This window comes from Bufo gargarizans, chromosome 4 (genome assembly GCF_014858855.1).
Source record: "Bufo gargarizans isolate SCDJY-AF-19 chromosome 4, ASM1485885v1, whole genome shotgun sequence".
NCBI classification, from domain to species: domain Eukaryota; kingdom Metazoa; phylum Chordata; class Amphibia; order Anura; family Bufonidae; genus Bufo; species Bufo gargarizans.
The window spans coordinates 280,220,964-280,241,305 of record NC_058083.1 but is presented as its reverse complement, the minus strand read 5'-3'; the positions used below and the strand labels follow the sequence as shown (position 1 = coordinate 280,241,305).

General features: G+C 37.8%; 1 protein-coding gene across 2 annotated transcripts in view; it reads left to right on the top strand.

The window, feature by feature from the left end:
* EPHA7 (EPH receptor A7) overlaps positions 1-19,896 on the top strand; it is a 162,928-nt gene extending 143,032 nt beyond the window's left edge. For both annotated transcript variants that reach the window (XM_044288966.1, XM_044288965.1), the window contains exons 15-17: positions 10,279-10,472; positions 17,399-17,554; positions 17,959-19,896. In XM_044288966.1, coding sequence (XP_044144901.1) covers positions 10,279-10,472; positions 17,399-17,554; positions 17,959-18,073 — 465 coding nt within the window. In that variant the 3' untranslated portion in view covers positions 18,074-19,896. The remainder of the gene's footprint in view (positions 1-10,278; positions 10,473-17,398; positions 17,555-17,958) is intronic.
* Positions 19,897-20,342: the final 446 nt, after the last annotated feature.

Below are 20,342 nucleotides of genomic sequence, written 5' to 3'. Positions count from 1 at the left end.
GCCACTCCTCACCTCAAGTGTTCTCTCTCTTCTTCCTGCCGTCGGCTGTGCTGTGACCCTAATCGCACAGAGTGAAGTCGCAAAGCTCCCTCACGCTATGCGCAGCCACATCACAGCCGACGGCAGAGGACCAGGAAGCGGTGAGTACAGAGCCTGGGGATCGCTGCATTCACCGCTTCCAGGTCCTCCGGCACTATAAGCGCATCAATAATTGAAGCACTTATTAGTATTCGCCCCATAAGATGCAGTGACATTTTCCTCCTACTTTGGGGGGAAAAAGTGTTTCTTATGCGCTGAAAAATACGGCATATGCCTTCTTTATGTTGGCATCATTTTGTAAATGTAATTTTCCTGTAACACAGCAGGGGTTAACAGCAAAACAAACTTTAATATTGATACCTCGATTCTGCAGTTTACAGAAACACCCCATGTGTGGTCATAAACTGCTGTTTGGGCACACAGCAGGGCTCAGAAGGGAAGAAGTGCCATATCACTTTTGGAGGGCAGATTTTGATGGAATTTTTTGAGTGCCATGTCACATTTGAAGAGACCCCGAGGTACCACTCCAGTGGATACCTCCAAAAGTGATCCCATTTTGGAAACTACACTCCTCGAGGAATTTATTGAGGAGTGTAGTGAGTGCTTTGACACCACAATTGTTTCAAAGAATTTAGTTACCCATTTTCTCCTGAATACAGAAACGCCCCATATGTGACCGTAAACAGCTGTTTGAGCACACTGCAGGGTTTAAAGAGGAAATAGCACCATATGCATTTGAGGCCTAGTGTGGTGCTTTATACATCACAGGCTAACAACTTCAGAGGCTCTGAGGTGAGATAAAAAAAAAAAGAAATCCCCAAGAAGTAACCAAAGTGAAATTACAATTTTCACTTTGCACCATCTGCTGTGAAGTAATTTCTGCAAAACACCGGTGGGGTCAAAATGCCTTCAAAAAGCCTTCAGAGGCTTTATTTTCTGAAGAGTCTGAAGAAAGCACAACTCCCAAAACAGCTGCTTGTCAATTTTTACAGGTGCACCATCATCAGAATGGCTGGCAGAATCACTGGTACTCAGTTACCATCACTGGATGACATCTTCACTACTCGCTGCAGCAACAGGGCAAAAATTATCTGCGGGGATCCAACTGACCCCGGCCACAGCCTTTTCATTCCCCTACCCTCTGGTAGGCGTCTTAGAGCCCTACATGCCCGCACCACTAGGCTGAAGAACAGCTTTTACCCCAAAGCAATCAGTCTCCTAAATGCTCGGAGATTATTGCCCCATCCTAGGATAGAAACTACCACAGACTGAAAGTGACTGCTGCATTCATGAATCCATGATGACCTCTTGTCTGCAGTGGTGTCTGAATCAGTGTGTATATATATATATACTCACAAGCACTTCCTACTTTGCTCTTGCTATATAAATGCTGTGAACTGTGAATAGTAATGCTTTCTAGTGCAATGTTTTTTTTTTTCTAGTGTAATGCTTTAGTTTAAATGTCAGTTCTCGTTCCTCTGTCCATGGCATCTAGGATTGCTCCAAACAATATTTCATTGTATTGTACATTGTATTACATTGTATTGTACAGTGACAATAAAGGCATCTTATCTTATCTTAATGTTCACAACACCCCTTAGTAAATTATGTGAGGGGTGTGATTTCAAAAATGGGGCCACTTCTTGGGGCTTCCATCTATTATTTCACTCAAGAGCCTCTACAGTTGTCAGCACAAGATGTGTAAGAGTTCAATGTAATTTTTTCCAATACGTTACCTGGATGGTTCTAATTGCAGCGAGTCCCAAAGTGAAGTGGATCCTTATTCACAAGTAAAGTTCATATATAAAAAGGGGCCGCGCAAAACTCCAAACCAATAGGACTGATGTACGTCTTCCATCAACTTTCAGCAAGCACACACTAGATTCGTTAGGCGTTTCTTTCAATCAACATCCTGTGAGATTTTAGAGAAGTCACGCACATGGTGAAGCGCTGCAACAAGCAGCCGTTCCTCCTCTCGATGTTATACTCACAAGTGTATACCGTAAGTAGAATATGCGCCTCAAAAGAAAGCCGACCAGTAGGTCCTCTGCACGGTTGTTCTCGTTGTGCCTCCTACAGATGATTCAATATTGCTCCCATAGTGAAACTCCGTATTTTAAAATTCATAAATATGGTTTATTATACTCACATTTAAATAGCATAAAATGTGCAACAGTAAAATCAACACCAATCAATGGTCCTGCCTAACCTGGGTTTCGCTCCAAATGGCTTCATCAAGAGCATGGCTTCCAAGCATTCCCACAATCCTTAAATCCCCAAGTTCACTCCACCCACTATTCTCAATGCTTTACTAAAAACTCCTACTCAATCTACCTTGATACATTCTAATGCACCTTAGTTTTTCAAGATAACAGGGATCGGGGCATGAATTGTTAAAATGTTATGTACATCGCAATACTACCATAATAATTATAGATTTAACAGGAATTAGGGATACTCACAGCCATACCAAAAATTGTCTTGCTATAATAGATTGGGACCACCCCCTCAGACATACCGTCATCAGCACCCAACTGGAAAAAGATATCGAGACCATACCTATCAATTTGAGAATAGAACATATGGTGGCCAGGAGTTTTATGGGACTCATTATTATAAATACAACAGAGGGAATATAAATAACACCAATGGAATTCCAGAACAGGGATGTCAGGATAATCAAAATAGAAAAACTGTGAATGCACAAAATTTTCCACACCAGGGGATACAGGGAATACAGAGGAAAATTGAGGACTAACAGACAGCCAATTCAAAAAAAAACGGGAACCTCGCAGAAAAGAATACATATAGAGGAAAGAGAGGAGGAAGGAAACGGAGGGCCCAACCCCAAAAAAAGCAGGGGAACTAACAGGTATTTTTAATTTGAGTAGTTATGTTTTGACAAAAGAAGAAGAGGGTGTATTAGGGAGAGGCCTTAAATTTACACCAACCAAGGGGTTAAACAAATTTGCAGTTTTTCTGGATGTACATAAATAAGTTAGAAAAATTTATTTGACTAAGTACTTTGTTAAAACCAAACCCTGGCGATTAAAAATGCAGAACAAATAGAAGGGGTGATACATACCAACCTATGTGAAAAATCTGTTTTTTGCAAGGAATAAAGAAAAGGAATGCATAGAGGCATTCAAGAGAGGTGTCTTGACCGAAATAGTAAAAATTCAAGAAAATTCCAGAACATATAATCTCACTAAGAAAGAAAAAGAGGCTTTGAAGAACTTGGAAAAGAATCCAAAATAACAATTAAACCGTCAGATAAGGGGGGTGGGTTAGTTATAATGGACACAGAAAGGTATAAGGCCGAATTAACTAGACAATTGGCTGATAAGGACACATATCGTCGCCTTACAAAAAATCCATTAATAGAATTTAAAGCACTACTGGAGGCGTTGCTTCAAGAGGGATACTGCACTGGGGTGATAAAAAAGAATATGATTATCTATTTATCAAGAAACCTGTCACCCCAGTAATATATAATTTACCGAAAGTGCACAAAAGTCTTATAAACCCCCCCCCCCCCCCCCCCCAGACGACGCATTGTCTCCGGGATTAACTCTTTGACCAGTAGATTAACTGAATACATAGACTTCTTCTTGCAGAAATATGTGGTTAGATCTCCATCATACCTAAAAGATACTGGAAGTGTTATTGAATTGGTGAGGGGTCTAGGACCAGTTACTAAAAATGTATGGTTAGCTACACCATAATCCCTAAAGATCTGGGACTCAGAGCCATTGGCGATATACTGGAGCAGGACCCAGATATGTTACCATCACAAGGAGAATTTATCCTGAGTATTGTCTTGGCCTTAACTACTTCTGGTTCAAGGGGGACTTCTTTCTACAGCAGCTCGGGACAGCGATGGGGGCGAAATTCACCCCCAGTTTTGCTAATATTTTTATGGCCGCCTAGGAAAAGAAGAAAATAAGTCCCAATTTGCACAGAAGCACAGATTTAGGCAAATTAACAGTATGGCAAAGATATATAAACGATTGCCTATTAGTTTGGGAAGGAAAAAAAATAGTATTAGAAAATTTTCTGGAGTCCCTAAATAACAATGATTTGAATATTAAATTTACCAGTTTTATTAGCAACTCCTCTGTTGATTTTTTTTTTTTTTAGATTTAACCATGTGTATATATAGAATATATATATTTTAAAACTAAAACCTTCTTCAAAAGTACGGACGTTAATGGTTATATTGATACCAATAGTTGTCACTACAGACCTTGGCTGGAGAACATCCCAAAGGGACAACTAAAACGAATTAGACGCAATTGTTCGGAGGTATCAATATATAGAGAACAGAGTCGTATTATACAGGATCAATTTAAAGAGAGAGGGTATGATGAGCAACAATTGATTAAATGTAGCCAAGAATTAGAGGAAGTGAAAACAGAAAAGACAGAGAAAATGGCACAAACAAGAAGGACTTTCAATTTTCCTTCTTGACATAGTATTCTGCGCAAGCAGGATTAATAAAAAATGCGGTAAAAAAGAAGTGGGCTACATTAAAGAATGATCCAGTTATAGGTAAATTAATACCGGACCACCCAGATGTGATTTTTAGAAAAGTCCTGAACCTACAGAACCACTTGGTGCACAGTGCGGTAGCACTAAAATAACGAAAGAATAGACAAAATAGGTTCCTCTGGTGTGGGTTTTGTTTACCCTGTAAAAACCGTAGCAAAGAAAAAAAGAAGGCAAGACAGGCAACTACCGTGTACTTTAATAAAAGAGATAGAGATCTAAAGATTGTGGGTGACATTACGTGTGAGTCCTCGGGTGTAGTCTACGTGCTGGTGTGCCCATGTGACCTCCAGTACGTCGGCCGCACCGTGAGGAAATAAAAAATCTGAATACAAGAACACATAAGAAATATTAAAAAGGGAATAGAAACCCATGGATTTCCATTACATTTTAAAACTGCCCATAATAAAAATCCAAAGGGTCTGACTTACATTGGAGTAGAACGGGTGCAGGCTAACTGGCAAGGTGGCGATACTATAAAAAAGATTGATCGAACTGAAGTAAAATGGATCTATGAGATGGGTACATTAGAACCGCATGGTCTGAACATGGAGTTGGACCTGAAACCCTGTCTCATAGATTAGAACACCCAGCCAGCCACACCAACTTAACAGTGGGAACACATGTGTGAGAGGGAGAAATTGAATCTGAGTGAGTGCTATAGCTTCTGGTAGAGTATCATTTGTTTTATCTGCTTTTGAAGAATTTTAACAGTTCATGCCCCCGGTCCCCGTTATCTTGAAAAACTAAGGTGCATTAGAATGTATCAAAGGAGATTGAGTAGGAGTTTTTAGTAAAGCATTGAGAATAGCGGGTGGAGTGAACTTGGGGATTTAAGGATTGTGGGAATGCTTGGAAGCCATGCCCCTGATGAATCCATTTGGAGCGAAACCCGGGTCAGGCAGGACCATTGATTTGTGTTGATTTTACTGTTGCGCATTTTATCCTATTTAAATGTGAGTATAATAAACCATATTTATGAATTTAAAAATACGGAGTTTCACTATGGGAACAATATTGAATCATCTGTAGGAGGCGCAACGAGAACAACCGTGCAGAGGATCTACTGGTCGGCTTTCTTTTGAGGCGCATATTCTACTTATACACTTGTGAGTATAACATCGAGAGGAGGAACCGGCTGGTTGTTGCAGCACTTCACTATGTGCGTGTCTTCTCTAAAATCTCACAGGATGTAAATTGAAAGAAACGCCTAACAAAGCTAGTGTGTGCTTGCTGAAAGTTGGTGGAAGATGTACATCAGTCCTATTGGTTTGGAGTTTTGTGCGGCCCCTTTTTATATAAGCACAAGATGTGTAAATGACCTCATTGGGCCTCAAATGTACGTAGTGCTCTTTTTACTCCTGAGCCCTGTTGTATGTACAGTAAAAGATTGGTGCCATACTTAGGCTGTTTCTAAAACTTTAGATGCACAGAATTATAACAAGAGGACTGACCTTTCACATTGACACATGCTGGGTACAACACATTGGGCACTGGAATGGCATATCTGTGTAAATATTAACAATGTTTCTAAGATTTTTCTACAGATATGCAATTTCAGTGCCAGTGTGGAAAGTAAGCCCTACTTATGGCCCTAATCTTTTTCCTGAAAAATTGCAAGTTTTCCTTCCCTGCCCATGCAATGTCCACTTTTTTAGACCTGGCGTGAGCGAGTAAAAGATGCCGATTGATGCGCAAAGGACCTTTGGGCCACAATCTGTGCCAGAAATACGCCTAATCTAGGAGTATTTCTGTTTAATAAATGACTCCCAATGTTTTTTTTTAATTAATTTTTTTACTGGTGATGGTCTTGTGTGAGGGCTTGTTTTTTGTAGGATGAGGTGGTGCTTTCATTGGTACCATTTTGAGAAACATACAACTCTTTAATAACTCAATATTATGCCTTTTGTAACGCAAAGTTCTGGCATACCAACTGACAGGGTAGATCAAGTCACATTATTTACTACCAGTGTGCTGTATGTCCTGAAATGCAGCCCTCAACCTGAGGAAATTGGCTTTTTTAAATGCAACTTGTGTTTGCTTTTACATGTTGGCCAAAATAAAATTTGATTGTGGTCACTGTTACCAGTGTTTGCCTACCTTTTGTAATTCCACCCTCAAGGTTTCAACATCCTCGCCATCTTCAACTAAGTTGCCTTTTTCGTACTTGCTTTCATATAACGGAATATATCATAAATGTCTTAAGGATGCATGTCCCACCACTTGTCTACAGAACAGAACACCCACAATCCCCTCCCCCTATTCCACTTGCATTTGGCACCTACTGATTTTTAGAACTATTCAAGGAACTAGAAACTTTTTTTTTCTTCAGTATAGCATAGCGTAGCCTAATACCGTGGTGTACTGTGAGATATACATTATTTTAGAGTGGGTTCCTGTGTTTGACATATCCTGCTGTTTGCCTGCACAATGACATACAGTATCGTAGAGCCTTCCTATGGAGGTGTATTACACTATTAATATACATCTGTGATGAAAGGCTTTGAGTTTTATCCAGATTTTAATATTTATTTTCATTCATATATAAAGGTGTGCCTTCATACCATTTTTTCATATATTAACCTATATCCTATGTGGTATGTACTTTTTATTTATTTAAATATGGTGGATATTTTTCTGCATAGAATTTTTTGTCACTCCATCTCTTCTACTTCCTGTAATGGCTCCTTAACTCCCGCATTGTTTGCTGTACTGTCTCAGTCAGTCCATCACTGCAATCAGAGAAAACCTCTCTGTAGTGACTAGTTTAGACACATTCCACATCAATGCAGTGCTCTTCTGTGGGCATCTTTATCTAGGCCTATCAAGAGAACAAAAGATACGGTATGTCTTAGTGTTATCCCAATTCTACACACACTATTATAATGACTATTATCTGGCAGATAACATTCCCTCACAGCAGCTGTAAACCAACAATTGATTACTTATAGTATATTGAATTCCTTATCATTTAGGGTACATTCACACGCCCGTATAATTTCATCCGCATCCCTTCCGCATTTTGCAGAATAGACGCGGACCCATTCATTCCAATGGGTGTTTAAAATGTGCGGCCAATGTTCAGTATGTTGTCCGCATCTGTGTTTTCGCATTTATAGTCTGCAAAAATATGAAGCTTTTACTACTATTGTCCGCACAGATCGGTCCGCAACCCTATTCAAGTCAATGGACCCGCAAATTGCGGATGACATACGGAACGGTTTCCATATGTCATCTGTTTTTTTTTTCCGTATTATCCTTCCGTTTGTGTTCCGTATGTCTTCCATGTTTTGCGGACCGTAAAAAAACGGAAGTCAATCGTCCGCAAAATGCGGACACGCGGTTCAGTTATTTGCGGACCGCAAAACAGAAAGGATTACACACGGTCGTGTGACTGTACCCTTATGCTGACTTTTACAAAATAACAACATTTTGTATTTAGTTGGTGTAGTACTACTGAAACAAAAAGGAAAAACAGCTAAGAATTCTAAAAAAAAATATTTCTTTGAATATTGAGTTTAAAAAGTATATTTAAGAAAAATACAAAGAATGTAATTATAACTAAAAGAAATAAAATAAGGAAAAACCTTGAAGATTTGGTCATTTATGGATCTCACAATTTGACACATCATGGTAAAATTTCTGCAGTGATAAATTATTGCAAGGTCTATACATTTATTTTAGTAATGGCTAAAGACATCTTAATTTTCCATTTTCAGTTTTGTGAATAAAAGCCCATTTTATTTATGAAATAGTCCTTTCATGTTGCTGGATTGCCATCATGATAAGAATTAATTGGCACTCACCAGTCAAACTTGTTTCCACTGTTAAGGTTGAGAAAGTCTTTTGTTGCCTTCTTCCTACAAGTCAATCTCAGACAATCCTTCACTGCATGATATTCAAGAACATGAATACTACACCAGTGTTTTTTCCAAGTGCTTTATAACTCAATGTCACTGACATGAATTACCTTATAACATCATTCTAACCTTTTACATGTCCTTTTGATTGATTCTCTCTGTGCATTTCTACTCAGGTCCCTAGGGTTTAATGAAGTTTGCAGCAATATGTTTTAACTTAACCACCACATTTGCAGTTAAAGGGTTCTCTATTATGAATCAGGACTCGGCACAAAACCACAGTGGGATCACGTTTAACTCTTTTTGTTGCAGTATCATAGGTGTGCAGTATTGAATGAATTTTTGAGTTTTCTCAAAGATTTTTCCCTTTTCCTTTTCTGAAAGTGGTTATTTCTGGTGACAATATAATAATACGTAGCACCTCTCCATGAAGTTGATAAAATCCAGATTGAGTGAATTAGGTGTTAACAGTTTTATTGAATGAGTGGTATCTGACTTTAAAAACATTCCAACAATGTAGGACTGTTGTTTTTTTTTTTTTTATGTTATGCTTTTTTTACGTTAGATATTTTTATGTTTTTTATCACATCCAAAGTGCATCTAGAGTGCATGCAAAGAGAAGTAATATAACTGTGCAAAGATGATGATCAATGACAAAATATTTGTACTAGAAGCAATACACATGCACACAGAACAGTATAGTTTATGTCAAACCATTTGTTTGGTCTCACTGTCCAATTATCATTACAAATTGTGTGCATGAGGAAAAAGATCAGTGATTAAAGTATCCCAGATCATTATAGATTGTGCCACAGAAAACGATCTGGTTATTGGTGGTGCTATCAGTTATTGTAAATTACCCTCTAGCAATTTTTGAAGAACCTATTGCTATTAGTGAATGTCTCTAACAAGAGCCGGTGAAAATGTGACCACTTGCCAAGCAAAACCATCAGATCCACGCAAAACTGATCACCACTGATCACTTTTTATTTTAATTATTCAATGAAAATGAACGGGTTAAAACTTAGGGTTGTCTAAGTAGTTTAAAAAAACTTGTACGTTAACAGATGCCTTAGACCAGTGGTGGCGAACCTATGGCACGGGTATATACACTATGCTGGACTGTAGTATTCAGGGTGAATTACCGTGTCGGCACTTTGCGATAAATAAGTGGGTTTTGGGTTGCAGTTTGGGCACTCTGTCTCTGAACGGTTCGCCATCACTGCCTTAGACTGATACCATACATTGGCATTTTAAACCATTGTATAAAATATGTATACGTTAAAGTATATGTTTTTTGCTGGACTTTGCAAGATAGAATAGTGCAGTATACTATGCCTTTCCATCCTCCAGCCAAAAATATATAATGGAACTCCATGGTCACATATGCCAGTGTATGGCATCTGTTTAATGTATTCATCTCTTTGCATATGTTAAACGTAAGACAATAATGTGATGTGAACCCAGCGACCTAGAGGTAATAATACTGCAGCCAATCATTAGCCTAAGCGGTATATGGCATCTGACCACTGAAGCCAGTGATTGGCTTCAGCATTCACTTGCCATATGCGTCACTGCTGCAGCCTTGTATACAAACACAGAAAGGAAGACTAAAGCTGATGCACTACCTCTTTAAATTACAAGGAATAATATAGGGATCCTTATAAATATTCTGGCTCTGAATATGAATAGATTAGAAAATATCAGTGACCATAGGTCACAAGCGTAACCTTTAATTGTAAGAAGTCGATTTGGTTTATGGATTTTTGACAGTAATTAATACTTTGACGTTTCTTTACACTCATCTGATTTGATATTTTGTCTGTTGTAGGTGATAAAAGCTATTGAGGAGGGTTATCGGTTGCCAGCACCAATGGATTGTCCCGCAGGTCTTCATCAGCTGATGTTAGATTGCTGGCAAAAGGAACGTGGAGAGCGACCTAAGTTTGAGCAGATTGTTGGTATTCTCGACAAAATGATCCGGAACCCCAACAGCTTAAAAACCCCAATGGGAACTTGTAACAGGTTAGACAAAGTTTAGAAATATAGTTTCTGAATTATTTCCCCCCTAGGTTATTTACAGGTATTTATTGTGAGCTAGAAACAAAATGAAACAAAATGAGAAGTCGTGGCTTACCCAACTAGACGAATGAAAGGCAAAAGTCTGCAACTTTGACATTAAAATCTTCACAACCATTATATAATGGCCAATATGAACACCGCTTGTGCAGTAAAATCTTCAATACTTTAATCATGCTCCAAAAGATCTTTTGGAGTATTAATAAAGTATTGTAGATTTTTAGTTCCTCATCCTGGACTTTTGCCTTTCATCTTTTCCTATGTGATTTTTTTTTTTTTTTTTTTTTTTTTTTTTTTACACATCCTCCTACTTCAAACTACCTTAACTGTTCCTTAAAGGTTTTTCCTCTAACCATGAACACATTGTTATGCTAGTAGATTATTTAGCTTGTTTTTCACCCTGTTTTATTTCATTTTCCTTTTATACTCTCTCGTATGACCTTTTTCATGTCTGCCATTTGTCTGTAACACATAAGAAACAAAATAATGAATGTTCACATATGTACCACTCAACAAAACAGCTGCTCTTGTCTACACTGTCTAACAATAATATGTGCTGTCCATCATCTCTTATGTTATGTTCTTACACATTTCTTTAAGTCAAATTTTAAATCCCTATATTAGTTAGTCAAAGGAAGCTCTTCTTTTAAAGAGACTCACGTCTTCTTCCCTATTTATTATTTTATTACTTATAGCAGGCGCTATTCTTTATGTAATATGCACTGTATTTCCAGTGTCAAAGTGGATATTAATGAATATTTTGGTAGTATCAATAATAATATTCATAATAGGTGTGAGTTGTCTATTGATGACTCCACCTATTTATACTATACTACCTGTTGTTATATATTTTTCTGAACTACGTGCAGTGGATTATTACGGCAACTACAAATGACTATAAACTGTGTATTGAACAATAAAGGAGTTTATTACACAAATACAATTCTACAGTCTATCAATTCTACTATATCTATATATATATTTATATCAAAGGTTATATAAATATATATACATATAGACCCCCCACCCCCCAATTTATTAACAACACTACAAAACCTAGCTATGCTAACACAACACTATCTACTATTCCATCCCAATTCCACCCCACAAACTATCAACATCACACTTACATACACACGTTAATATCAGCAGCACCCTCCCACCTAGCTATACACTGTCCCTACAGGGTAGCAAGGGGTTAACTGCAATCAGGGGTAATGGTGGCACTGCAAGGGTTAATATATGCAGGCCAGGGATATAGGCAGGGTAGATTGCAGGGGTTATCAAAGTAATGCAGGGGTTAATGCTAGGGCTGCTTAGAATGCAGGGGTTAATGGGCAGGAATTGCAGCGGTAAATGGAACACGTTAAAGGTAGGGATAATGTGGGGAATATTAGGGTTATATGCAGAGGTTAATCATCATTGGTGGTATAGGATAGGGGAGGTAATGCAGGGGTTAATTCATTGGTGCTATAGGGAAAGGGTTAGTCAGCCATCCAGGGGTTAATGCTAGTCTTCCAGGGGTTCTTGCTTGTCGTCCTGGGGTTGATTCTCCCTTGAATCATTTCTCAGGGGTTAATTCTCGCTCAAGGGGCTGCTGGGCTCAACCGATCAGCGCAGCCGGACTATTTAACCACCTCAGCTCCCCTAGCTTAAACACCCTTAACGACCAGACCACTTTTTAGAATTCTGCATGACACTACTTTCACCGTTTATTGCTCGGTCATACAACTTACCACCCAAATGAATTTTACCTCCTTTTCTTCTCACTAATAGCGCTTTCATTTGGTGGTATTTCATTGCTGCCGACATTTTTTTTTAGCAAAAAAATGACATTTTTTACTTTCTGTTGTAAAATTTTTCAAATAAAACTACATTTCTATATAAATTTTTCTCTAAATTTATTGTTCTACATGTCTTTGATAAAAAAAAATGCAATAAGTGTATATTTATTGGTTTGGGTAAAAGTTATAGCGTTTACAAACTATGGTGCAAAGTGAATTTACGCACTTTGACTTTCTGAGCACCTGTCATGTTTCCTGAGGTTCTACAATGCCCAGACAGTAGAAAAACCCCACAAATGACCCCATTTCAGAAAGTAGACACCCTAAGGTATTTGCTGATGGGCATAGTGAGTTCATGGAAGTTTTTATTTTTTGTCACAAGTTAGAGGAAAATGATTTTTATTTTGTATTTTTTTTCTTCCAAAGTCTCATATTCCACTAACTTGTGACAAAAAATAAAATTTGACATGAACTCACCATACCCCTCACGGTATACCTTGGGGTGTCTTCTTTCCAAAATGGGGTCACATGTGGGGTATTTATACTGCCCTTGCATTTTAGGGGCCCTAAAACATGAGAAGTAGTTTGGAATCCAAATGCGTAAAAATGCCCTGTGAAATCCTAAAAGTACTCATTGGAATTTGGGCCCCTTTGCGTACCTAGGCTGCAAAAAAGTGTAACACATGTAGAGCAATGTGTTTTGGGGTGTATTTTTACATATACCCATGCTGGGTGAGATAAATATCTCTGTAAAAGACAACTTTTCCCATTTTTTTTTTACAAAGTTGTCATTTTACAGAGATATTTCTCTCACCCAGCATGGGTATATGTAAAAAGACACCCCAAAACACATTGCCCTACTTCTCCGGAGTACGGCGATACCACATGTGTGACACTTTTTTGCAGCCTAGGTCCGCAAAGGGGCCCAAATTCCAATGAGTACCTTTTAGGAGGGCATTTTTAGACATTTGGATTCCAGACTTCTTCTCTCGCTTTAGGGCCCGTAAAATGCCAGGGCAGTATAAATACCCCACATGTGACCCCATTTTGTAAAGAAGACACCCCAAGGTATTCCGTGAGGGGCATGGCGAGTTCATAGGAAAAAACATTTCTCTCACAAAGTCTCCCTTTCCGCTAACTTGGGACAAAAAGTTCAATCTTTCATGAACTCAATATGCCCCTCAACGAATACCTTGGGGTGTCTTCTTTCCAAAATTGGGTCATTTGTGGGGTGTTTGTACTGCCCTGGCAGTTTGTACTGCAGGCAAGTCCACATGGGCTGGCACGGTGATATGATATCATTGCACCAGCTCGTGCTTCCAGGAAGTAGATGCTTTGATCCTCCTGCCTGTGAAGTGCCCGCACATCTCCGGCACCATAATTACAGTGCCGGAGGTCTACAGCATACAAGGACAGGGGAACCCTCTGTTCCCCTATCTTATTACATAATTATCCAGTCACCTAGGCGTCATTCTCTTGCCGCTCCTGTGCTTGGGGGACATCATATTGGCCGATTATAAATAAATATATTTAATATATATAATGTGTATATACAATAACTGGAGCATATACCATACATATCTCTCTCTCTCTCTCTCTCTATATATATATATATATATATATATATATATATATATCTCCCCCCACACACACATTGGTGTGCTGCCCATAATTATTCATACCCCAGTCAAATTTTGACTTAAAGTTACTTTTATTCAACCAACAAGTACTTTTTTGACGGGAAATTACATAGGTGTCTCCCAAAAGATAATAAGACGATGTATAAGAGTTATTACTGTGGGGGAAAAAAACATTTCTCAGATTTCTTTACATTTGAGCAAAAAGTGTCCAGTCCAAAATTATTCATACCCTTCTCAATAACCAATAGAAAAGCCTTTATTGGCTATTGCAGCAATCAAATGCTTCCTATAACTGCAGACCAGCTTTTTGCATGTCTCCACTGGTATTATTGCCCATTCATCTTTAGCAATGAGCTCCAAATCTTTCAGGTGGGAGGGTCTTCTTGCCATCACCCTGATCTTTAGCTCCCTCCACAGATTCTCAATTGGATTCAAGTCTGGACTCTGGGCCACTCCAAAACATTAATGTTGTTGTCTGCTAACCATTTCTTTACCACTTTTGCTGTGTGTTTTGGGTCATTGTCATGCTGAAATGTCCACTGGTGCCCAAGGCCAAGTTTCTCTGCAGACTGCCTGATGTTGTCATTGAGAATCCTCATGTATTGCTCTTTTTTCATGGTGCCGGTTACTGTGATTAGGTTCCCTGGTCCATTGGCTGAAAAACACCCCCAAAGCATTAGGTTCCCACCACAATGTTTGACAGTGGGGATGGTGTTCTTTGGGTTGAAGGCTTCTCCATTTTTACGCCAAATGAAGGAAACATCATTGTGACCAAACAATAAAATTTTAGTTTCATCTGACCATAACACAGTAGACCAGAAGTCTTCTTTGTCCAGATGAGCTTTTGCAAAGGCCAAGTGAGCTTTTGTGTGCCTTATCTGGAGAAGTTGAACCCAGCAGTGTGCAGTGTCCGTTGGATTGTCTGCCTTGAGACATTGCCACCAGCAGAGCCCAGATTCACCAGGATTCTTTTTCACCTCTCTAACTATCCTCCTGGCCAGCACAGGTGTCACTTTTGGCTTCCGACCATGTACTCTGAGATTTTCACAGTGCGGAACATCTTGTATTTTTTGCTCAAATGTAAATAAAAGCTGAGAAATGTTTATTTTTTTTAACGATAATGCCTCTTGTATATAGTCTTATTATCTTTTGGGAGAAACCTATGTCATTTCCCGTCAAAAAATTACTTGCTGGTTGAATAAAAGTAACTAAGTCAAAATTTGCCAGGGGTATGAATAATTATGGGCAGCACTGTATATATTTACATTTTCCCCTTCCCTCAACATCCAGATATTTCCATAATATATTTATAAGTGTGTAATTAGTAATTATTTTGTGAATATGTTAAAAGTAGACCTTTGACCTATCTAGCTTCTTCTATGCCAATTCCCTTTCACTGCTCCTTCTATGGCTCAGTGGTAGATGATGGTAGTGTGGTATACAGAAAAAGATGCTGAGAATGTTCTGCATTATTGTATTCTATTAAATCTTCTCAATTAGTGCTCATACTCTTTTGGGTGGCCCTGCTCAATAACTGAAAGCTACCTCTGCATTCACATTCATACTGGGAAGGCTGACCCACTTGACAGTCTGGAGTAGGACCTCCCACTTGAATACGGAGTTCAAAATAAGCAAAGATTTAACACCTTGACAACATCCACTGTACATTCAGATGTTGGCAGTTTAAAGTGCCAACTGAGGAGCTGAGCTGGTTTCATAGCTGGAGGGTGGTTGCTGTTTAACTCAACTGATACCTGCGGGCAATATACTTTACTTTGTCTTATTATGACCAATAAGAAATACTAATGTTTCACACTAAATGGATTTAAATTAAATGTGTATATTAAAAATCTTTACCCTAACTTGCTGCACATCTAGACTACTGAGTTTAAGAAAAAATCTAACGTATTTTTGCCAGGCTCAACAGATTTTACTGAATGTTTAGCAAAAAGTGATTAGATTAACATATGGCTAACACAGTTACTCTTGGAAATGTACAGAATTTATATTGAGGAGCCATTCTTTAAGACTCTGAGTGTCAGCTTTAGTTGACTCACAAGTATAAAAATGTGTTTATCCGGTACTCAGTATATTCTCATGAGGTCTTTTAAGGATCTCCATTTTAGAGTAGTTGCATTTCTTTATATTACATTTGAAAAGGAAAACTTGAGGAAACTGCCAAGACTTTAACCACAAAGTTATAACATAGAATTTCCACAGTCGTGTTCCTAAAAAGACACCATGTACTATGCACAAGGAAATTTTGTATGTGCTCTTTAATTTTTTTCACATGTATTAGCTGACATATTGCCTCTACAGCTGAGCTAAAATACTTTTTTGCCCATAAATTCCAAAAGAGCAGTGCCTTGAGTGGCCAAAATGTAATTAGGCTGCAACAAAATCTGGCTTATTTTTTACTTAACAGATTTTTGACTAACACATCTTTCTGATATGCAGATATTTGTATATTCTATCAGTTATTCATAGATTTCTGAATGCTGGGATGTCTGTTTTGAAAAATAATAAAAAAGATATTTGATTATCTGAGGTAAACTCCAAATAATGCTGTAACCCTCTTGTAATAGGAAAAATTAAAGTCATTTAAATGGAACCTCTCCATGCTACCCGCACCACAGCAGAATGAAATCCCAACAGCTTTCCTAGTTACAAACAACTGTATTTTACTTTGAAACACTGGCATTTCAGAGGAAGCATAGTTTGAGCTGGGAACAGGGAGAGGAGTCATCTGGAGAACTCCCTGAAGGCTTTTCCCAGTCCGGTATTGCTTGATTGACAGGTTTTTCCGTATTTGTGCACTGAGAGAGATCTGTCACCTAAGAGGAGTCGGGAGACTCTTCTCCCTGTTCCCGGCTTTACTCTGAAGCGTCAAGTACAACAGAGCTGTTTGTAATCAGGCAGCTTGTCATTATTTCATTCTGCCCATGGTTCAGGCAACAGCCTTCACATAACAGGTTGCCTTTTGACAAACAATAATAGCAAAAATTCCAAAACTAATTGTTATCAAGCAAAATGATCTGGTGAAATCCTTCTTTTTAATCACATTTATCTGGTAACAGGTAGATGTGTAACCTCATGCTCCTTGACTCCAAATCTGTAACAGAGCACCCCACCTACCAGCCAGTGTTCTAGTCTGTCCCACTATAATGCACCAAGGTCCTTTAGTGACTGCTATGTACCTCTACCCCTATGCTTCTAGTAAGGTGGAGAAGGTATATCTAAATAAAGTAACAAGACATGGCTTGACACCATGTTAGTGCTGTATTAGATAGCCTCTAAAGTATTTGTCTCTTCAGCTGGTAGAGGAACCAGGTTAAGAGGCCTTTTGGTTTCTTCACAAAATATCAGATCTTACCTCTTACTGCTTATTGGTAAAGTGTGATACACATTATGGCTGTAGTTGACTGTATTCTTCTTTTAAAATGTTTAGACCTGTCAGTCCACTCTTGGACCAGAACACCCTTGATTTCTCAACATTCTGCTCTGTTGGAGAGTGGTTAGAAGCTATTAAGATGGAACGGTATAAAGAGAACTTCAGCTCTGCAGGATACAATTCCCTTGAAACAGTGGCCAGAATGACAATAAAGTAAGTATAGAATGGAAGATACAACCACAAAGCTGTGTACATGGACCCTGCTTGGAGGTATACAGAGTTCTTTTGGGCCATTTTCATATTCTTATGGGAGAACAGTTCTGTATTAAGGCATCTGATACCACTGAGAAGTCTTTATGTAAAATGTAAAGCATGCAGAGAAACATTATAGGCACAAAGATTAATATTAGTGCCTTATTCTGGATCAGTATATATTAGAGTGCATACATTAAACCTACATTTACATCTTAAAGAGGTATAACTATGTAATAAATAACTATATATAAACCTAAATGTATGTCTTAAAGGGGTGTAATTATGTAATAAATGACAATCTATAAACATTTATTCAATGTAATTTGACATTGTAAACATCATTTATTTTCCTTCCTTTGCAGCGATGTCATAAGCTTAGGAATTTCACTGGTTGGCCATCAGAAGAAGATCATGAGCAGTATTCAGACTATGAGAGCACAAATGATACACCTTCATGGAACCGGAATACAGGTGTGATAGACAGGCCTCCCTTATGGGGGAGGTAAGACTATGAGACAACAGCACTGGCCTTCACTACACAAGAACTGCTGCTAGAATCTGCTCAGTTAACTGAGTCATCTCTACTACAGCGTTTTGCAGTAGATAAAAACCAACTAGATCCTCAAGCACCTACAGACTTGAACTCCTAAGTGCCACCAGACATTTCCTGAGAGAGAAATTGGATCAGACTCACGTGGCAAGGATGACAGCAGTAATAACAAAGTACTACCTGAATAAAGAACAAACAGAGCTCTCTAACCTCCTTTTTGCCCAATGGACTTTTTCAAATGTACTGTACATAATTCATTTAAAAAAAAAAAGAATATATTTGTTGGACAAAATCTTAAGATTATTGGTAAATACGGCAAACTATTTTCCTTAAGCTGTGTTTTATTATATAATCTTATTTTATAATGTGTTATTCTCCTTAGATTAATTTTTTTTTCTCGGAGGGGGTTGGTCGATATGTTGAATTGCACATTTATTAGGAGACTAATATCATTAGCATGGTTAGAGTTATATTTTGAATGCTGTTATTCTGGCATTTTACTTAGATATCTACGTAGACATTGGCAAATCAACAGCAAGCAAGTAAAAACTCTGCAGGTTAATAACTGTTTATTTTTACATATTTTCTAAGAATTTGCTGAATACGAAGCAATAATGGCACTTCGTGCAGCCATGGCACCTTTGATACAGAATACATAGTGAAAATATGAAGTCATAAAAATTGCTAAAAGTGAGAGTTATTTAATTCTCTGAAATACAGGGTCTCCTAAACTACATACTAGAAACTAGTACTGTAAAATACAAAGCCTTCCCTATGCGAATGTCAAGTTCAATAAAAAAAAAAAAGCAAAAGACTCTTGTGGCATAGTCACTATCTAAACCTTTCACTGCCTGCAAACAAGTGCAAGGTGACTGAGGAATCAACATTTTTGTACAATAGGTTTGAAATAGCCAAAATATATTTTATACAAGATCTTGTTGAATGAAATCCATGTTTGATTGTAAGGTTTTAGATTTTATATTTAGCGCTATATATCAGGGTGACAAAGATGGCTCTTTTGTTTACCATTCAAGAGATGGGCATAGACCAGAAGTTAACGCTTAAACACATGGCAGTTAAAGTTTAGCTTTTTTTTTTTTTTTTTTTTTAAACGGTACCTGATGAACAGAGGGGTTTTTTTTGTGTGTGTCTACCGGAAGCAATAATAAATTGTGTCTTTCTAGATATTCCCTTTGTGCATATCTTTAGAGTAAGAAATATATTTGTAAAATAAAATATGTTTAGATGGTGGATGACCCCATCATGTAGAACAGATTCGGTTTGTTTAAAGAAAGATCCCAAGGATCGATCAGAATTTGGTCTTCATCGATTTATGTGGGCATCCACAGAATTGTAAATGTTTCAGTGTAAAGTGTGTAAATTTTATTTATACTGTCTTGTTTTGTATACACATTTCTCTGTAGTGAGCTCTGAATACATCGAAAATGCACTATATTTTTCTATTTTACTTGCAGAGATTCATAAGAACAGGTATTTCAATGCTACATAATGTATTTTACCATATAGGACCAAAGATGGCTGCAGAAAACACAAATGGATATACTCTTCTGCTTACTTTACTTTCCAGTCATTTTAATCTCTGTACATTGTTATTTTATGGCATTTTATTTATTTGATTGTTAGAATAAAAAAAGATAATTTTTAAGATGTTTCCTTAAATATAGTAAAATACATTTACAATATTTCCATTTCATAGACACTTCCATTTGTAATCTTTGTAATAGACTGTAAATATATTTTTCAAACTATAGTGTAGTCTTCTGGAAGATTATTTGTGTTTCTTTCTTTTTAAGGGACCACCCAAGATCAGTTTTTCATCAGAAAATCAAATATGATAGTATGAGGTATTTCTGCCAAGCAGGGCTAATACGAACCGGATTCCAAAAAAGTTGGGACACTATGCAAATCGTGAATAAAAACCGAATGCAATGATGTGGAGGTGCCAACTTCTAATATTTTATTCAGAATAGAACATAAATCACGGAACAAAAGTTTAAACTGAGAAAATGTACCATTTTAAGGGACAAATATGTTGAATCAGAATTTCATGGTGTCAACAAATCCCCAAAAAGTTGGGACAAGGCCATTTGCACCACTGTGTGGCATCTCTCCTTCTTCTTACAACACTCAACAGACATCTGGGGACCGAGGAGACCAGTTTCTCAAGTTCAGAAA